Source organism: Pantherophis guttatus, chromosome 4 (assembly GCF_059756535.1).
Source record: "Pantherophis guttatus breed Tessera chromosome 4, ASM5975653v1, whole genome shotgun sequence".
In the NCBI taxonomy this organism is placed as follows: domain Eukaryota; kingdom Metazoa; phylum Chordata; class Lepidosauria; order Squamata; family Colubridae; genus Pantherophis; species Pantherophis guttatus.
This window is the reverse complement of record NC_142066.1, coordinates 2,439,236-2,457,026: the sequence shown is the minus strand read 5'-3', so window position 1 is coordinate 2,457,026 and position 17,791 is coordinate 2,439,236. Positions and strand designations below refer to the sequence as shown.

The 17,791-nt window shown below is 53.4% G+C and overlaps 1 protein-coding gene across 1 annotated transcript in view; it reads right to left on the bottom strand.

Moving 5' to 3' along the window:
• The window catches only part of DNAH2 (dynein axonemal heavy chain 2), a 162,387-nt gene that overhangs the window by 12,741 nt on the left and 131,855 nt on the right, over positions 1–17,791 (bottom strand). The window contains exons 60-77 of the mRNA XM_087891622.1: positions 17,589–17,728; positions 17,200–17,410; positions 16,991–17,107; positions 15,895–16,036; positions 14,721–14,890; positions 14,524–14,640; positions 13,110–13,274; positions 11,673–11,798; positions 11,008–11,156; positions 10,795–10,861; positions 9,425–9,575; positions 9,185–9,333; positions 8,936–9,069; positions 7,467–7,611; positions 5,817–6,016; positions 4,496–4,622; positions 2,682–2,868; positions 79–227 (exon numbers count right to left, since the gene is read on the bottom strand). Of these exons, the coding sequence (XP_087747748.1) occupies positions 79–227; positions 2,682–2,868; positions 4,496–4,622; positions 5,817–6,016; positions 7,467–7,611; positions 8,936–9,069; positions 9,185–9,333; positions 9,425–9,575; positions 10,795–10,861; positions 11,008–11,156; positions 11,673–11,798; positions 13,110–13,274; positions 14,524–14,640; positions 14,721–14,890; positions 15,895–16,036; positions 16,991–17,107; positions 17,200–17,410; positions 17,589–17,728 (2,646 nt within the window). The remainder of the gene's footprint in view (positions 1–78; positions 228–2,681; positions 2,869–4,495; positions 4,623–5,816; positions 6,017–7,466; positions 7,612–8,935; positions 9,070–9,184; positions 9,334–9,424; positions 9,576–10,794; positions 10,862–11,007; positions 11,157–11,672; positions 11,799–13,109; positions 13,275–14,523; positions 14,641–14,720; positions 14,891–15,894; positions 16,037–16,990; positions 17,108–17,199; positions 17,411–17,588; positions 17,729–17,791) is intronic.

The following is a 17,791-nucleotide window of genomic DNA, read 5'->3' as shown; positions in this document are numbered from 1 at the left end:
CTCCAACTGAAATCCGAAGGGAGTTGGGGAAGCCACTCTGCGTCTCTCCACTAGCAGGGGAAGGGACCCCTCGCTCACCGACTTCATGTTCAGCACGGGGGGCTCGATAAACTGGGAGCCCAGGTTGGAGACGATGAAGGCCGTGACGCAAAAAGCCACCCGGTCCGGCCGCAGAGACCGGACAACCAACATCCGCTGCATTTGGTTGCAGGAGTTTTCCCACTCGCCTGGAAAGGGGGAGGAGAAAGGGGGCAAGAAGAGAGGGTTAGTGGCCGGGGTGGGATTCAAAAATTTCCCTGCCCGGTTGCTGGGTGGGCATGGCCATGGAGGGCGTGGCCTACTCGGCCTCCTGCACCACAGCGGGGTTGTGGGGGGGGAGCGTTTTCGCCCTTACCAAGCTCCGGAGGTTTTCCTTGAGCCTCCAGAAGGACGAAAACAACCTCTCCGGATTCCGGAGGCCCTCCGGAGGCTGGAAACGGGCTCGTTTCTGGACTTCTGGAACTTCCAGGACGAACCGGTTGTTGCAAGGTCTGGCTGGCCCCGCCTACCCCATCCCTCCCCTCCCAGAGCCTCCATGCGGGTCCTGCACTTACCTGGCATCCAAAATGGGCCGCATGGAGACTCCTGGGAGGGGAGGGACAGGGTAGGAGGGGCCAGCCAGACCTTGCAACTACCAGTTCGTCGAACCAGATGTAAAATTAACATCTGTTTCACCCATTCCGAACCGGCTGAATCCACCTCTGCTTCAAGGCTTGCAGGGCATAGATTGGTTCTGATGCAAAGGCAACCCACTACCGGTTCGGCGAACCAGATGTAGAGCCTTGGTAGTACAGTGGTCTAAAGCACCCTGTTATTAACATTCAGCTGTCTGCAATTACTGCAGGTTCAAATCTCGCCAAGGCTCAAGGTTGACTCAGCCTTCCATCCTTTCTTAAGGTAGGTAAATTTGAGGACCCAGTTTGTGGGGGCAATAAGCTGACTTTGTATAAATATACAAAAGGATGAAGGCTATTGCTTAACGCACTGTAAGCCGCCCTGAGTCTCCAGAGAAGGGCGGCATATAAATCAATTTTTTTAAAACAAAAATTAGCATCCGGTTTTTCCGAACCGGCTGAATCCCACCCCTGGTTAGTGAGGACTGGAGAAAGGCGGCCAGGCCTAGAGAGCCAGTCCCACCCCCCCCCCGGCACCCGCCCCGCCAGATGGTCTTCAGGAGTCCACCCAGGTAGACCTTCTCTGCATCCTGGGAACAGAGCAGGGTCTTTGGCTTGCTAAAGAACAGGGGTATCAAACTCAAGGCCCGGGGCCCCTGATCTGGCTCGCGGGGTGCTTAGATGTGGCCTGCAGAGTCACCCTGGAAACAGCGCTCGGGAGGGCTGCCCATGTTTTCGCAAGCATAGGGTTGCAGAATGCCGTTGCAGCCGAAAAATGGTACTCGTGAGGACCACGGGCGGCCCCCCCGAGTTCCATTTTTGCTGGCAGAGGATTGCAGGACACCGTCGCAGCCGAAAACGGAGCCGGCGAGGGCTGCGGGTGGCCCTCCCGAGCCCCGTTTTCGCTGGCGGATGGGTTGCAGGAAGCTGTCGCAGGTTGTGGGTCTTCTCGGAGACCGCAAACCCTTTTCCCTGGTTCGGTGCTCAGACGGTGAGGAATCTGAACTGCTCCTGCTTGATGGGGTCCCTGAACTGGGTGGTTTTCTTGCAGACGTTTCATGACCCAACTAGGAAACATTATCAGTGCTAGAAGGGAGTGGTGTTTGTGGAGAGGAGGAATGAGAAGGGGAGGAGGAGGAGGGTGGGGTTCTTGCTGCTCCCAGAGTTTCGTTGTTTTCTTGCAGATGTTTCATGACCCAACTTGGGAACATCATCAGGGCTACAAGGGAGTGGAGTTTGCAGAGAGGGGGAGGAGGAGGGGGAGGAGAAGGGGAGGAGGAGGAGGAGGAGCAGGAGGAGGAGGGGGGGGAGCAGGATGAAAGAGGAGGAGGAGGAGGAGGAGCAGGAGCAGGAGGAAGAGGAGGAGGAGAGGAGGAGGAAGAGAAGAGGAAGAGGAGAAGGTGGAGGAGGAGGAGCAGGAGGAGGAGGAGAAGGAGGAGGAAGAGAAGGGGAGGAGAAAGAGGGGGAGGGGGGAGTAGGGGGAGGGGGAGGAGGAGGAGAAGGGGAGGGGGAGGAGCAGGAGGAGAAGGGGAGGAGGAGGAGCAGGAGGAGAAGGGGAGGAGCAGCAGGAGGAGGAGAAGGTGGGAGGAGCAGCAGGAGGAGGAGGAGATAGAGGAGGAGAAGGAGGAAGAGGAGGAAGACTGTGGGGTTCTTGGTGATCCCCGAGTTTGACTGTTTTCTTGCAGACGTTTCATGACCCAACTAGGTAACACCATCAGTGCTGGAAGGTCGTGAGCTTTGCATATGTAGCACCGATGACGTTCCCTAGTTGGGTCATGAAACATCTGCAAGAAAACTGACTCGGGGAGCACCAAGAATCCCACAGTCTTCCTCCTCCTCCTCCTCCTCCTCCTCCTCTCTGCATGCCTCCCCAGCTCAGAGACCCCTAAAGGACCCTCCCTACCCCATTTCGACCCTGAGCTCCCAGGATCTCCTTCTGTTTCTATCGCTCCTCCCGCTCCTTAGCACGGGTGGGCGAGCGGCGAAGGTGCCCCGCGTTGGACCAGAGACGGGAAGAATTCGGCAGACCTGGCAGCATGGCCTTCTCCGGCTTGGAGCTGGTGTACCAGAGGTTCCAGTCCCTGGGATACTGTTCGAAGGAGTTCATGATGCCGTGAAAATTGGTCAGCTTGTCCAGCTCCGTCACGTTGTCCCAGTAGATGTCGGAGAGCCAGCTGGTGCAAGGGTTGTCCATCTGTCCTTCCCGGTCCAGCACCTACCAGCAGGACGCAGAGGTGAATCACACCTTGGCAGAAAGGACCTCCGGTCCGGGCGAAGCGATTGATTTAGCACGCGGCACAACCTACACGGACTTTCCAGCGGTAATAACCCGAGTTGGGTTTCATATGATTTTACCGCTGGTTCGCCGCGCACCAAAAATGCGAGCGCGCCCTTTCCACGCAGGCGCTTTGCTGGTGCGCACAGCTTGCACAAGGCTTAGAAAACGTGGCTCAATAGGACAGCATAACAGCCGGGCGGGTGAGAAGATCGCCACAATCGGTACGCCTGAACCGATCCAAACCGGCTGGATACCACCACAGGTAATAGCGATTCCCTTAAATTAAAAACGCGGTAAAATACGGAATGTTTAAAAGGATCTATATTCGGATGACCCCTGTCTGAGCCAGCTACGTTTATTTATACGAGAAAAATCAGACACAAGGTAGTCCTCGACTCGCGACTGCCGTTGAGACCCCCAAAAATTATGTCGTTAAGTGAGACAGTTGTTAAGTGAGTCTTGCCCCAATACACGACCGTTCGTGCCACAGTTGTTCAGTGATACGAAAGCCGGCTGGGTGACTTAGGGCCAATCACCAGGAGACTGGGAGTTCTAGTCCTGCTTACGCATGAAAGCTGGCTGGTTAATTTTGGGCCAATCACCAGGAGACTGGGAGTTCTAGTCCTGCTTACGCATGAAAACTGGCTGGTTAATTTTGGGCCAATCACCAGGAGACTGGGAGTTCTAGTCCCGCTTTGGGCATGAAAGCCAGCTAGGTGATTTTGGGCCAATCACCAGCAGACTGGGAGTTCTAGTCCTGCTTTGGGCATGAAAGCCAGCTGGGTGATTTTGGGCCAATCACCAGGAGACTGGGAGTTCTAGTCCCGCCTTGGGCATGAAAGCCAACTGGGTGACCTTGGGCCAATCACCAGGAGACTGGGAGTTCTAGTCTGCTTTAGGCATGAAAGCCGGCTGGGTGACTCTGGGCCAATCACCAGGAGACTGGGAGTTCTAGTCCCGCCTTAGGCATGAAAGCTGGCTGTGTGACTCTGGGCCAATCACCAGGAGACTGGGAGTTCTAGTCCTGCCTCAGGCATGAAAGCTGGCTGGGTGATTCTGGGCCAATCACCAGGAGATAGTGAGTTCTAGTCCCGCCTTAGGCATGAAAGCTGGCTGCGTGATTTTGGGCCAATCATCAGGAGACTGGGAGTTCTAGTCCTGCTTTAGGCATAAAAGCCGGCTAAGTGACTCTGGGCCAATCACCAGGAGACTGGGAATTGTAGTCCCGCCTTAGGCATGAAAACCGACTGGGTGACTCTGGGCCAATCATCAGGAGACTGGGAGTTCTAGTCCTGCTTTAGGCATGAAAGCCGGCTAAGTGACTCTGGGCCAATCACCAGGAGACTGGGAATTGTAGTCCTGCCTTAGGCATGAAAGCCGACTGGTGACTCTGGGCCAATCACCAGGAGACTGGGAGTTCTAGTCCCAACGTAGATCATCAGGTAAACTTACCTGTTTCAGTCACTTAGAGAGTAATCAAGGTGGGATAAAAGATAAAATAAACCAAGAAGCTAAGACAGGGCCGCCTCCCCCAGTGCCCCCCCTACCCCGCTCTGGCACTAACCACTCCGCCCCGCAGGAAGAAGTTGTACTCGTCCATCTTCAAGGTGCCGGACATTTCCAGAATCTTGGCGCACATCTGGAAGCTGAAGAGCAGCTTGTGTCGCTCAAAGAGACCCCGGCAGGTGTACCTGCGCAAAGGAGACACACCTTGGTCAGGATCCCACCTGCCGGGGGACTCGGGGGTCTCACTCCGCAGAGGCCGAACCCCCCTCCCCCGGGGTTCGTGGAAGCAGAAGTCAGAAGCAGGGAGCCATCTTGTCTGGCCATCACACTGACCCCGCCCCTTGCCTCACCAGGAGGACTCCAATGCCCATCAGCCTGCTCCTCCCTGCGAGGGAAAGAGACAGCCTCCCGGCGCCTTCCCCACAAAGCTCCGACTCGCTGCGGAACGTCTCAGCTGCCAACTTGAAGCTGTATATAGCCAGTCCTCGACTTACGACCGGTCACTCAAAGTTACGACGGACCCTACGATCCAGATCATTGACGACAGTTTGCAGCATCCCTGAGGTCATGGAAATGGGTTGGGGATTTTTTTTTTGCCGAAAACTGGCAATTATTTCTAGTTTTCAGCCAACGCACGCCCAGAGCAGCCCACTGGCTCGCTTAATGACCGCAGGGTTCGCTTAACGACCGTCATTAAAGACTGAGCTTGCAGGGCGTGTTTGGAAGAGAAGCCGGCTGCTCATCCTCTAATTTCAAGGAAATGGAAGCAGGGAAGTGGGCCATTCAGCCGAAACTTTTTACCGAAATGTTTTAGGTTACGACTTAACGTCCGCAACGGGCAGCCTGCATTATACAGGTCGTCCTCAACTTACAATGGAGCCCAAAATTTATGTTGCTAAGTGAGACATTTGTTAAGTGAGTTGGCCTCATTTTACGACCTTTCTTGCCATGGTCGTTAAATGAATCCCCGCAGTTGATAAATTAGTCACCCGGTCGTTAAGTGAATCCGGCTTCCCCGTGGACTTTGCTTGTCAGAAGGTCGCAAAAGGGGATCACGTGACACTGTGACCGTCATAAATACGAGTCGGTGGCCTAGTGTCTGAATTTCGATTACGGGGTGTCTGAATTTCGATTAGGGGTGATGCAAACGTTGTCAGTGTGGAAAAACGGTCATAAGTCAGTGCCGTTGTAACCGCAAACGGTCACTTAATGAACCGTCGTAAGTCGAGGAGTATCTGTAGTCACAACTCGAGGCTACAGTACGGGCTCATTCCACTTTTTCAGTGGGGAGCAGCGGAAGGGCGGATGGGGGGACTTCCGGTTGGTTTGGTGGCGTTCCCCGGAACCCCCGAGGGTGGCGGTCGGAGAGGGCAGCTGACCTATAGACGGCGTAGGTGTGGTACTCGTTGAGGTGTCGGATCCGTTCGTCCAGCTTGTGGCTGCGATGGCTCTTGTTGATGCTGAGGTTGAAGAGGTCGATGTAGGCGTCCAGGGAGAACTGGTACATGGGGTCGATGCGCCCCATGTCGTTGAGCACGAAGAAGAGGATGGAGGCTCTCTGGGCACAAGGCCGGTAGGCCTATATAGGGAACAGTGGAGTGGGTCAGTGTGGGAACAGCCCCGTATCCCCTATCCCAGAGGTCTGCAACCTTAAACACTCAAAAGAGTTTCCCACAGAAAAGAAAACACCGGGAGCCACAAAAACCCTCCCCGTGCCGGACGATTTCTCGAGCGGCCCCCAAACTAGCAAATGTAGTCGAATTAAACCTTCTGTTTTCTTCTGAAACTTTCCTTTTCTTGGATTTATCCATGGTTGGCCTACTGAGGGGTTGAAAAGCTCAATAAATCGTGTGCCGGGTGGGTGTCGCACATTGGCGGTTGTGACGCATATTTTGAGTGACAGGGAGCTGCAGCAGAGGAGTGAAAGAGCCACATGCGGCTCCAGAGCCGCAGGTTGCTGACTCCTGCCCTATCCCATCTCAGCCTCAGAAAGGGGATCCTGTAGACCAGGGGGGGGGGGGTCTCCAAACCTGGCCACTTTCTTGTGGAAAGTTCAACTCCCAGAATTCCCCAGCCAGCGTTTACCAGAATTCAGCATGAATAGGACAACAATAAATCTGGCTAGAACTACCTTTATTACATTTTTTGATAGGGTAACTTTAATAGACGGTGGGTCTGCGGTCGACGTAATATATCTTGATTTCAGCAAAGTCGGGGGGGGGGAGGAAATTGCTGGCTGACGAATTCTGGGAATTGAAGTCCATCGGTCTTATAGTGGCCACGTTTTCTTTAAAGCACGGGTGTGAAACTCGCGGCGTCACGTTGCAGAACCTTCAGAACCTCCAGAAGCTCCCATAAGTGAAGAGGACGAAGAGGAGGAGCCTCTTCTCGATGCACGGGCGCGCAGAGCTGCCAAAAGGCAGGAGTGGCTCCTCAGGAGGAGGTTTCCTCGAGAGTAAGGCTTGGGGCTGATTGGCCACTCCCTTAGCCTATTTAAGGAGGAACGCCGACTAAAGCAATTTGCAGGGAACAACTTCGTTCACATACCTTCGTGTCTTGTCTCGCTTATCTTATCAGCTTCCTGCAAATTGCTTCTGGGCATTCTGCCAACCACTCTAAGCTTTCAGTATTATTCTTTGACTTCTTGGCGGCTGTTAATGCAGTTAATTAACAGCCGTTGTTGTAAAAAAACTGGTTTATTTAGTAAACTAAGGTTTGAACGGACTTTGTGTGTGCTGCGTTCTTTGGGGTCCGTAGCTGGGGCAGAACAATTATAGGAAGTGGGGCGGGGGGGAAAGGCATGGCTGGCTGGGGAACTCTGGGAATTGAAGTCCATAAATCTTATAGTCCCTGGCACTCATGCATTCCTTTCGACGTGTATACCCGAACGACGTGCTTATTCTCTTACAATCCCTTCCTCTGCAATCTCTCCACTGGGGAAATTCTAGGAGTTGAAGTCCACCCGTGTTAAAGGGGCTGAGGTTGGAAACTCTGCTGCGTAGAAGAACCCCAGCAAAGTGGGTACTTGCCTCCCGGGCAGTGTCAATCTTGATCTCGGTCATCTCGCTGGTCTCCAGCTGCTCCGTCACTTCCGTGGCGGTCACTTTGGAGGTCTGCAAGGTGTTGACCAGCTGAACATCGTCCAGCAGGGAGCCGGTGGCTTCGTTCAGCAACCTGCGGGCGGGAGGACAAGGAGCTGAGCAACGCGTGGTTCCCGTGCCTCCCTCTGCCGACCGAGCGCCAGCAGCTCCGTCCAGAGGTGAGAAGAACCAGCAGCTGACTCCAAAGCTCGAAAGTCACTGAGTCCTCGACTTGCGACCACAAGGGGGACCAGAATTTCCATTGCTAACGGAGCCACACCCAGTTTTATGACCTTTTTTGCCCATCGCTGCAGTGTTAAGTGAATCCCATGTTTGTTAACTGAATCCCACCCCCACCCCCCCCTTGACTTTGCGTGTCAGAAGCCAGTTGTGAGAGTTGCAAATGAGGGTCACATGATCCAGGGATGCTCCAACTGTTGTAAGTACATTGGAGATTGTTGAGATGATCGTTAAGTGCGAGAATCGGTCCTAGGTCCCTTTTTTTAAAGTGACGTTGTTATTTGGAACGGTCACTAAATGGTTGTAAATCGAGGAGTACCTGTGCTTCTATCTCTGCGGCATCCTTTTATAATTCTGCTGCGGTTTCAGATAGTTGGACACTCCCCCCACCCCCCCATCTCCGCTGCAAAGCCATTCCCATGAAAATCCTTCCCCCCCAAAAAAACGTAGACAGGATTTTGCAACCCTGGCCCCTTTAAGAGGCGTGGACTTCAACTCCCAGAATTCCCCAGCCAGCACAACACTTTCCTACTTAATTGTCAGGCCATCCAGTCCACCTCTTAACATGCATTAATTTAACTTGTCACGGGTTATTTTTTCCCCCACTTTGCTGAAGTCAAAGATATATTACGTCTACTGCATTCCCACCATCTACTACGAAAAGTTTCTCAATCGAACCCAAGTGATATTTGTTCTTGTCCTATCCGTGCTGAATTCTGGCTGGGGAATCGAAGCCCACCAGTCTTAAAGTTCCCAAGGTTGGATACCCCTGCCGTAAATAATTATGCCCACCACCTCTTGGAGTCTGAATCTGAGGGGGAAGACCCCCCTCAGAACAGGAGCAGATTGAGGGAGGCGGCTTCGTTGGCTTGGGAGGAAAATGGGGAGGAGCAGACCGAGTCAGGACAGGGCCTTTCAGGATTGGGACGGCTCGTACGCGGGGAGGAAGATGGGGACAAAAGAGGCTAAGCAGTGAACCTGAGAGACAGAGTTCAGGCGATGAGCAAGGACCACCCCCTCCTGATCCCCGAGCACGGAGAGTGGAGAGAAGGCGGGAACAGTGCAAACTGAGGTTACTCAGGAAGAGAACGCCCCTCTCCCCTTCACAGGGCACACCTGGGGATGGAGCCTTAAGGAGACACTGTGGGGTTAGGGTTAGGGTTAAGGTAAAGTCCCACCTGAGGATTTCGTCTTCCAGCTCCTTCAGCTTCCTCTTGCCGGCCGCAATGTTGAGCACCAGGGAGTCCTTCTGTTCCTCCAGTTCGGGCCGCTCTTTCCGGACCACGATGCCCAGCAGCTGGGCCTCCAGGCCCTGAAAGCAGGAGGGTGCCCAGTAGGTCCTGCACCCATCGCCCCCGGAGCCAGTAAAATGGAGGTCCCTCCTGGGACGCCATCCAGAGGGCACCGTGGGCGAAGCAACTACCTACCTGCTCCTTGACGGCAAAATTGACGATGGTGGTTTGCGAGGAAGTCTCGGGCGTGTAGTGAGGGTTGGAGAGCTTGGTGGTGAGGTAGAATCGGAAGTCGGGGTGGTACTCCACCTCCTTGTCCCCCAGCCGGATCAGCAGGCGCCCACCTGCCAGACACCAGGAAGTGGGGAGGGTTAGGGGCCAGTCACGGGAGCCCAAGGGGGGAACTCCTGCTCCAAAGGGCTGCCCGGCACTCACCCACTTTGGTGACCGACTTGTTGAGGATGGGGGCGAGGGTGGGGTCCAGTTCCTCCTGCACGTTCTGGAGCAGCACCGGGGAGCCCAGCTGGATGGCCGACTCCAGGATGCGCAGGTAGTCGGGCATCTGCAGGTCGATGATCTTCAAGCCCTATTGGGCCAGGGGGGAAAGGAAAGGGTCTGGGTGGGGGTCCGGTGGGGAAGAGGGTCTCTGAGCCAGGGGCCATTTGGGGCCCATCGCTCACTGCTTCCGCCCCCCCAAAGTGTTTAGGAGACTCCAGGGACTCACGCAGGGCACTCAGCTGGCAGGAACCGCTAGCACAGTCAAAGGGAGGGAGGGAGGGAGGAAGATGAGAATGAGAAAGCGAAAGAGAATGAATGAGAAGAGGGGAAGGAAGGGAAGGAAGGAAGAAGGAAAGAAGGAGATGAGAATGAGAATGAATGAGAAGAACGGAAGGAAGGAAGGAAGGAAGGAAAGAAAGAAGGAAGGAAGGAAGGAAAGAAAGAAGGAAGGAAAGAAAGAAGGAAGGAAGGAAGAAGAGAGGAAAGGAGGCAGGGTGGAAGTAGATGAGAATGCGAAGGGAGAGACAGGGAAGGAAGAAAAGAAAGAAGGAAGGAAGGAAGGAAGGAAGGAAGGAAGGAAGGAAGGAAGGAAGAAGAGAGGTAAGGAGGAAGGGTGGTAGTAGATGAGAATGTGAAGGGAGAGAGAGGAAGGAAGGAAGAAAAGAAAGAAGGAAGGAAGGAAAGAAGGAAGGAAGAAAAGGAAGGAAGGAAGAAGAGAGGAAAGGCAGGGTGGTAGTAGATGAGAATGCGAAGGGAGAGACAGAGGAAGGAAGGAAGAAAAGAAGGAAGGAAGGAAAGAAAGAAGGAAGGAAAGAAAGAAGGAAGGAAGAAGAGAGGAAAGGAGGAAGGGAGGAAGTAGATGAGAATGAGAAGGGAGAGAGGAAGGAAGGAGTTGAGAAAGAGAAGGAATGAGAAGAGGGGAAGGAAGGAAGGAAGGAGATGAGAATGAGAAAGAATGAGAAGAGGGGAAGGAAGGAAGGAGATGACACTGAGAATATGGATGAGAAGAGGAGAAGAAAGGAAGGAAAGGAAGAAAGGAAGGAAGGAAGAAAAGAAAGAAAGAAGGAAGGGAAGAAAGGAAGGAAGGAAGGGGAAGAGAGGGGAGGAAGGAGGGAGGAAGTAGATGAGAAGGGAGGGAGGAATGAAGGAGCTGGGATTGAGATGGAAAAAGTGAAGGAATGAATGGAGGGAGGAGATGTGAATGAGAAGGAAGGAGGGAGCCAGAGGAATAGAGGGAGGGAGGAGTGGCCCCAGGACGAAGCTCTGCTGTGGGGCGGGGGAGGGCCAGGTCAAAAGTGGCTCCTCACTTTCTTGGCTTCCATGTTCTTGATCCACTTGGTGGCCTGGCATTGAGGGTCGATCATCAGAGGCCACCTAAGGAAAAAAAAACCAAAGGCCACCTTAGAACCTCTTCGATTCCTCGGTGAGGAAGGGTCTCCAGATGGACTCCTTCAAAGCCCCTCAAAGCCCCCACCCCCACCCCACAGGCAGTCAGGCTGGCCGACCCAGAAGGACCTCACCGGTTTCCTCGCGTGACGATAATCCCGTTTTCGGTGGAGAAGTCGTCGGAGGGCAGTCCCTGGATGTTCCAGTTGCGCACCATGGTTGGGTTGGAGAGGAAGCTGTCGCAGGTGAACATGGGCGAGCAAGGCACGTGAAGCTGCCGGATCTGCGGGAGGAAAGCTGTGAGGAACCGAAGAGGGCCGGCAGCACCAGAACAGGATAAGTCCCGGCCATCTTCGATCCTAGGTAGAGGCAGATATTCCTCTCTCTGGGCCACAATGAGAATGTATCTGCCGAACAAAACTCCTCATCGACAACAGGAAAGGCATCCGGCCAGTAAAACACACTCTGCTAGCTCCATTCAGTTGGGATTATGGGGTTCTTAAAAGATGAGGATGATCTTGGAATCACGGGGGGCCTTCTTTGAGCACCTGGAACCTCTCCCAGATCCATCCCACGAGGGAGGTCATCACCAGGACGGGAGAAGGATCTGGGTCTCAAAACCCCACCAGATCTTGTTGGAGGAGGAGGAAGAGGAGGAGGAGGACAGGGCAGGTGTGACCAGCGAGGTCCAAACGCCCAGAGGAACCTTCTCCAGCGAAGGAGAGGACAACCTCGAGAAGGCCAACTCTGGCCCCGGTGGCCAACCCGGAGAAGAGCAGGAGGTCCTTGTGGGTCTCACCTGCTTCATCCAGATGTGGGAGAGCATCTCATCCCGGTAAATGGACAGGAAGGGCCCCATGTAGGACACAAAGGCTGAGGCGAGGAGGCAGTCGCCCACCAGGTAGCCCAGGTCTTCCTCCAGGCCCTGCGGGGAATCGAGAACCGTTCAATTACCTCAGGAGGTCTCCGACCTGTGGACTTCAACTCCCAGAATTCCTCAGCCAGCGTGGAAGGGGAGGGGAGGGGAGGGGAGGGGAGGAAAGGGAAGGCAGGGAGAAAGAGGGAGAGAGAGAAAGGAAGAAGGAAGGAAGGAAGGAAGGAAAGGAAAAGGAAAAGGAAAAGGAAAAGGAAAAGGAAAGGAAAGGAAAGGAAAGGAAAAGAAGGGAAGGGAAGGGAAGAGAAGGGAGGGAGAAGAGGAGAAAGGAGAAAGAAAGGAGAAAGGAGAAAGGAAAGGAAAGGAAAGGAAAGGAAAGGAAAGGAAAGGAAAGGAAAGGAAAGGAAAGGAAAGGAAAGGAAAGGAAAGGAAAGAAGGAAAGGAAAGGAAAGGAAAGGAAGATAGAAAAAGGAGGAAAGAAGGAAAGGAAAGGAAAGGAAAGGAAAGGAAAGAAGGAAAGGAAAGGAAAGGAAAGAAGGAAAGGAAAGGAAAAGAAAGAAGGAAAGGAAGAAAGATAGAAAAAGGAGGAAAGAAGAAAAGGAAAGGAAATTAAAGGAAAGGAAAGGAAGATAGAAAAAGGAGGAAAGAAGGAAAGGAAAGGAAAGGAAAGGAAATGAAAGGAAGATAGAAAAAGGAGGAAAGAAGGAAAGGAAAGAAAAGGAAGATAGAAAAAGGAGGAAAGAAGGAAAGGAAAGGAAAGGAAGATAGAAAAAGGAGGAAAGAAGGAAAGGAAAGGAAAGGAAAGGAAATGAAAGGAAGATAGAAAAAGGAGGAAAGAAGGAAAGGAAATGAAAGGAAGATAGAAAAAGGAGGAAAGAAGGAAAGGAAAGAAAAGGAAGATAGAAAAAGGAGGAAAGAAGGAAAGGAAAGGAAAGGAAGATAGAAAAAGGAGGAAAGAAGGAAAGGAAAGGAAGATAGAAAAAGGAGGAAAGAAGGAAAGGAAAGGAAAGGAAAGGAAAGGAAGATAGAAAAAGGAGGAAAGAAGGAAAGGAAAGGAAAGGAAAGGAAAGGAAAGGAAAGGAAAGGAAAGGAAAGGAAAGGAAAGGAAAGGAAAGGAAGATAGAAAAAGGAGGAAAGAAGGAAAGGAAAGGAAAGGAAAGGAAGATAGAAAAAGGAGGAAAGAAGGAAAGGAAAGGAAAGGAAAGGAAAGGAAAGGAAAGGAAAGGAAAGGAGATGGGAGGGAGGGAGGGAGGGAAGGCTGGCTGAGGAATTCTGGGAGCCGAAGTCCACAAGTGCCAAGGTTGGAGAGCCGTCCTTCGTGGGCCAGAGAGCCCTGAGAGTTCACGTGGGTGAAGGGCTTACCTTGACGGTCTCCTCCCAGCGGATCTTCTCCCCGGCCAGGCCGGAGACCAGCTTGTCAGCCCGGTCGAGTTTGATCTCCATCTCCTCGGACTTCTTGCGCAGCTCCTCCTTCTGCGCCAGCTTCTCCTCGTACTCCTTCTTCAGCATCTCCAGCTTCTCTGCAACCTGGTGGGTGGGAGGCGGAAGAAGTCTCAGGGCTATCCACCGACTCCCTTCCTTCCTTCCTTCCCATCCCTCTTTTCTGCCTCCCTCTCCTTCCTTCCGCTCCTTCCTTCCCCTTCACATTACCCTCTTTTTTCCCATCTCTATTCCTTCCTTCCTTCTCCTTCGCATCTCCTTCCCTTCTTCCAATCTGTATTCCCTCCTTCCTTCCCATCCCTCTCCTTTTTGCCTCCTTCCTTCCTCTCTCCTTTCTGCCTTCCTCTCCTTCCTTCCTTTTTCCCTCTGTCCCTTCCTTCTCCTTCCCATCTCCCTCCCCTCTTCCCTCCTTTTTCCCATCTCTATTCCTTCCTTCCTTCCTTCTCCTTCACATCCCTTCTTCCAATCTGTATTTCCTCCCTCCTTCCTTCCCATCCTTCTCCTTCCTTCCTTCCTTCCTCTCTCCTTTCTGCCTTCTTCTCCTCCCAACCTTTATTCCTTCCTTCCTTCCTTCTCCTTCCCTTCCTTCCCTTCTCTCTCCTTTCTCCTTCCCTCTCTTTCCTTCCTTCCTTCCCATCCCTCCTTTCTGCCTCCCTCTCCTTCCTTCCGCTCCTTCCTTCCCCTTCACATTACCCTCTTTTTTCCCATTTCTATTCCTTCCTTCCTTCCTTTTCCTTCGCATCCCTTCTTCCAATCTGTATTCCCTCCTTCCTTCCTTCCTTCTTTCCTCTCTCCTTTCTGCCTTCCTCTCCTTCCTTCCTTTTTCCCTCCGTCCCTTCCTTCTCCTTCCCATCTCCCTCCCCTCTTCCCTCCTTTTTCCCATCTCTATTCCTTCCTTCCTTCCTTCTCCTTCACATCCCTTCTTCCAATCTGTATTTCCTCCCTCCTTCCTTCCCATCCCTCTCCTTCCTTCCTTCCTTCCTCTCTCCTTTCTGCCTTCTTCTCCTTCCTTCCTTTTTCCCTCCGTCCCTTCCTTCTCCTTCCCATCTCCCTCCCTCCTTCTCCCAACCTTTATTCCTTCCTTCCTTCCTTCTCCTTCCCTTCCCTCCAGGACCAGAGGACCTCCACGGATTCCCACCACTCCAGTGACCCATCCATCCTCTGGGGGCGGAGGGAGGTCAGTGTTTCTCAACCTTAGCAACTTTGTGGACTTCAACTCCCAGAATCCATGCTGGCTGGGGGAATTCTGGGAGTCGAAGTCCACACACAGCTTACAGTGGCCAAGGTTGAGGAGCAGCTCTGTCCCCGGGTTTCCTTCTGCCACAACCGAACCGACCTCTCGCAGCCGCTCCTGGGCTTCGGCCTGGGCCGCCTGCTTCTCTGCCAGCTGCGCCAAGGCGGCGTTCATGCGAGCGCGCTTGGGCTCCACCACGCGGTAGATGCGCCCGTACATCTGGGGAGAGGGGAGACCTTAGCAAGGCATGAGTGAAGGCCCAAGAGAAGACCGTTCCTCCCCCGAAGACCCCACCTCACCTCCATGGCTCGCACCCACATGCACAGAGATTTGGCGGCCACCGAGACCCGCCCGATGATGTCCGGCTGGAAGTCCGGCTGGGAGCAGTAGGCGCTGATCTTCTTGAGGACTTTGTCGGAGATGTTGTCCTTGTCGAAGTACACCAGTTGCTTGATGAAGTTGGGCTCTCCTGGAGAAGAAGCCAGGTGGGGTCAGAGAGGCCCAGTCATCAAATCATCCCACCGGGGAGTGGTACTCACTTACTTTCCCTACCGGTTCGCAAATGTGAGAGCATGTGCGCGCGCGGGGACGCTCCCTTCACTCGCATATGCCCCATCCGCACATGTGTTTTGCTCGCGCGTGAAAACATGCCTAAATAGGACAGCATAGTGCCGGAGCCAGGTCGCTACAAACAGTTCCGGCGAACCGGTCCAAACCGGGTGAATACCATCTCTGCATTCCACCCATCCTCTCCTCCCCGGGAGAAACCACGTTGAGGTCCACCCTCGGAGGAGCTGTCCACCACAGAGGAAGGCAAGGCAGATGACACCCATTTGGACCTCAATGTTGTGGCTCTGTTGCCTGAGCCTGGGCTATCGACAGATGCAGACTCCGAGAGTGAGGGAGAGGAGTTGGCAAGGCCTCCCACTCCAGGACCCTCCTCTCTGGCAATGCCTCCGGAGGACACCGAAGGCCAAGAGATAGGCCCAGAGCCAAGCACGTCCCCGCAGCCACAGGTGGACAGCGACGAAGGAGATAAGTGCTGGCTGGATCCTCGGCAGCGGCGCAGGGAGAAGCGTGTGCAGCAGAGGGGAAGGCGTGCCAGAGATTAGCTGAGTCACTGGACCACACCGCACAGGGTATAAATGTGGGTGTGGTGGCTGGTTCAGTTTGTGATGAGCAAAAACTAGAAATAATCCATGATCTCTGCGTAACTGGACTTCTGCCTGCCTTGTCGGACTGCATTTGGACTAATCCTTGTATTGTTGAAACTCTGCCTGTTTTATCGGAATGCTTGCAGTCTAATCTTTGTTTTGTATGAGTAAAGTCTGAATTGGCAGCTAGCCACTGGGTTGCTGCCAGCTTTATCTTCAAAGATTTTGTCGTGTGGCTTATTAACTCCGGGCCGTCTGTGGGGGTGCGGGTGTGGGACGGGGACAGAACACTCAAGGTGGGTTCCTCGGGACCTCTTACCTAGCTGCTTCTTGGCTTCCGTCCAGGTGGGCTCATTGCCCCGCAGGATCATGACGGCCTGCATCACGGTCTCCACCAGCGTAGGTGGCCGGCCGTAGGACTTGATCTCCGTCAGGTCCTTCTTGTTGAGGGACTCCAAAGCCTGAGGAGGCACAGGGCGGGTCAGGCAAGTTCCAAAACTCATCCACAGCTTCTCCCCCAACCTTCAAGGTGCCAACCTTCTATGGTGGCCTTAGAGCAGGGGTATCAAACTTGATTTCATTGAGGGCCGCATCAGGGTTGTGTTTGACCTCGGAGGGCCGGTGTGTGTGTGTGTGTGTGTGTGTGTGTGTAGGCGTGGCCATAGTGGGCGTTTGACACAGGCTCAAGATGCATTTTTTTCCCCTTCTCTCCTTTCTTTCCACAGTTCTTTCCTATAACCATTTTCCTATCCCTTCTACCAACCTGATATTACGGGCAAACATTTATCGCTTATTCTTCATACTCCACTACACTTTTTATTTCTAAATTTGCACCCCATTGTTTAATAGTAAATTGCTTTTCCAGGCAGAACAAGCCGTTTATACTATTGTATTTTTATTATCCAACTAATAAATACAAATACAATCGCATACATAACATGATCGTACGAGATCGAAGAGCGGCGGTAAATTTCCAGGTTAGTAAATAGGGACGGCTGTCCATTATAGACTGTCGATTAAATGGACCTACACAGGATGTAAAATCGGGCATTAAACTGTAGTATTAACGCAGGAGGTTGCTTGCTTTCTATCCAGATTAGGTGCTTACTCGAGGCCACGTAATTGTTAATCCAGTCCAATCCAGTCCTCCTGCAGCACTCTGCTGGCCAAAAATGGGCCAAGTGCTGCTGGAGGCTTGGGAGGCCGAAAACGGGCCTCCTCGGTCTCCAGCAGCACTCTGCTGGCCAAAAACGGGCCGCCCAGAGGCGATGCATGGCTCCCGCACGGCCCATTTTGCTTGGCAGAGTCACCACGGGGCTGATATTTCTAGGCTGGCTCCATGGGCCAGATTTAAGCCTCCCCCCCCGGTGGGCCAGATCTGGCCCACCGGCCTTGAGGGAGGTGTTCTCTCCTACCTTCATGGCTTCCTCCAGTGCGGGCAACGCTTCCTCCAGATCCTTCTGGGCATTGTCGGCCAACGCTTTGCACTTGATCTCCTCGGCAGCGATCTTCTCGCTGTTGGCTGACACCGTCTACGGGAGAACAAAGAAGATGAGAGGATGATGACGACGCCCATCATGGGTTCAGAGGGGAAACGGGCGGCGGCCAAACCTCGGACGCTCACCTTCTGTTGCTCATCGGCTTCCCGCTTCTGCTGGACAATGATCACCAGGTATTCCTCGCACTGTTTCTGGAATTCGGCCACCTTCCTCCGGGCCTCCTCCAGCTCCAAAGTCATCACCTCGACTTTTTCTCGGGTCTCGTCGATTTTGAAGAGGCCGTTGCGAAGTTTGTTGGCCTGATCGGAAAGCTCTTTCCGTTTCTCGGCCAGAAGTCTGCAAAAAGGGGTGGACAGGAGAAAGCTCGTGCTGCGGGGACCGTTGTCCGAGGCCTGGATCACTTGCAAGGGTCGTTTGACCCTTTGACTCTCCTGTCCCCAAGCTGGGGTCTTTCTCCTGGGAAGAGGGAGTATTCCACCATCCCGCCTGCCGAGAGCTCCAAATCCCCCCTTACTTCTTGTAGCCAGACACCAGCTCCAAGTAGTTGGTGGGTGTCACGTAGTTATGGCGACGGAGTTCCAGTAGCATCTTGTGAGAGTATCTGGCCACTGACCAGTGCATGGTGACGAAGATTTTAGCCACTCGCTTTTGCATCTAGGCGAAAGTGAGAGTACAGAATAATAGCGTTGGAAGGGATCTTAGAGGTCATCTCAAGCA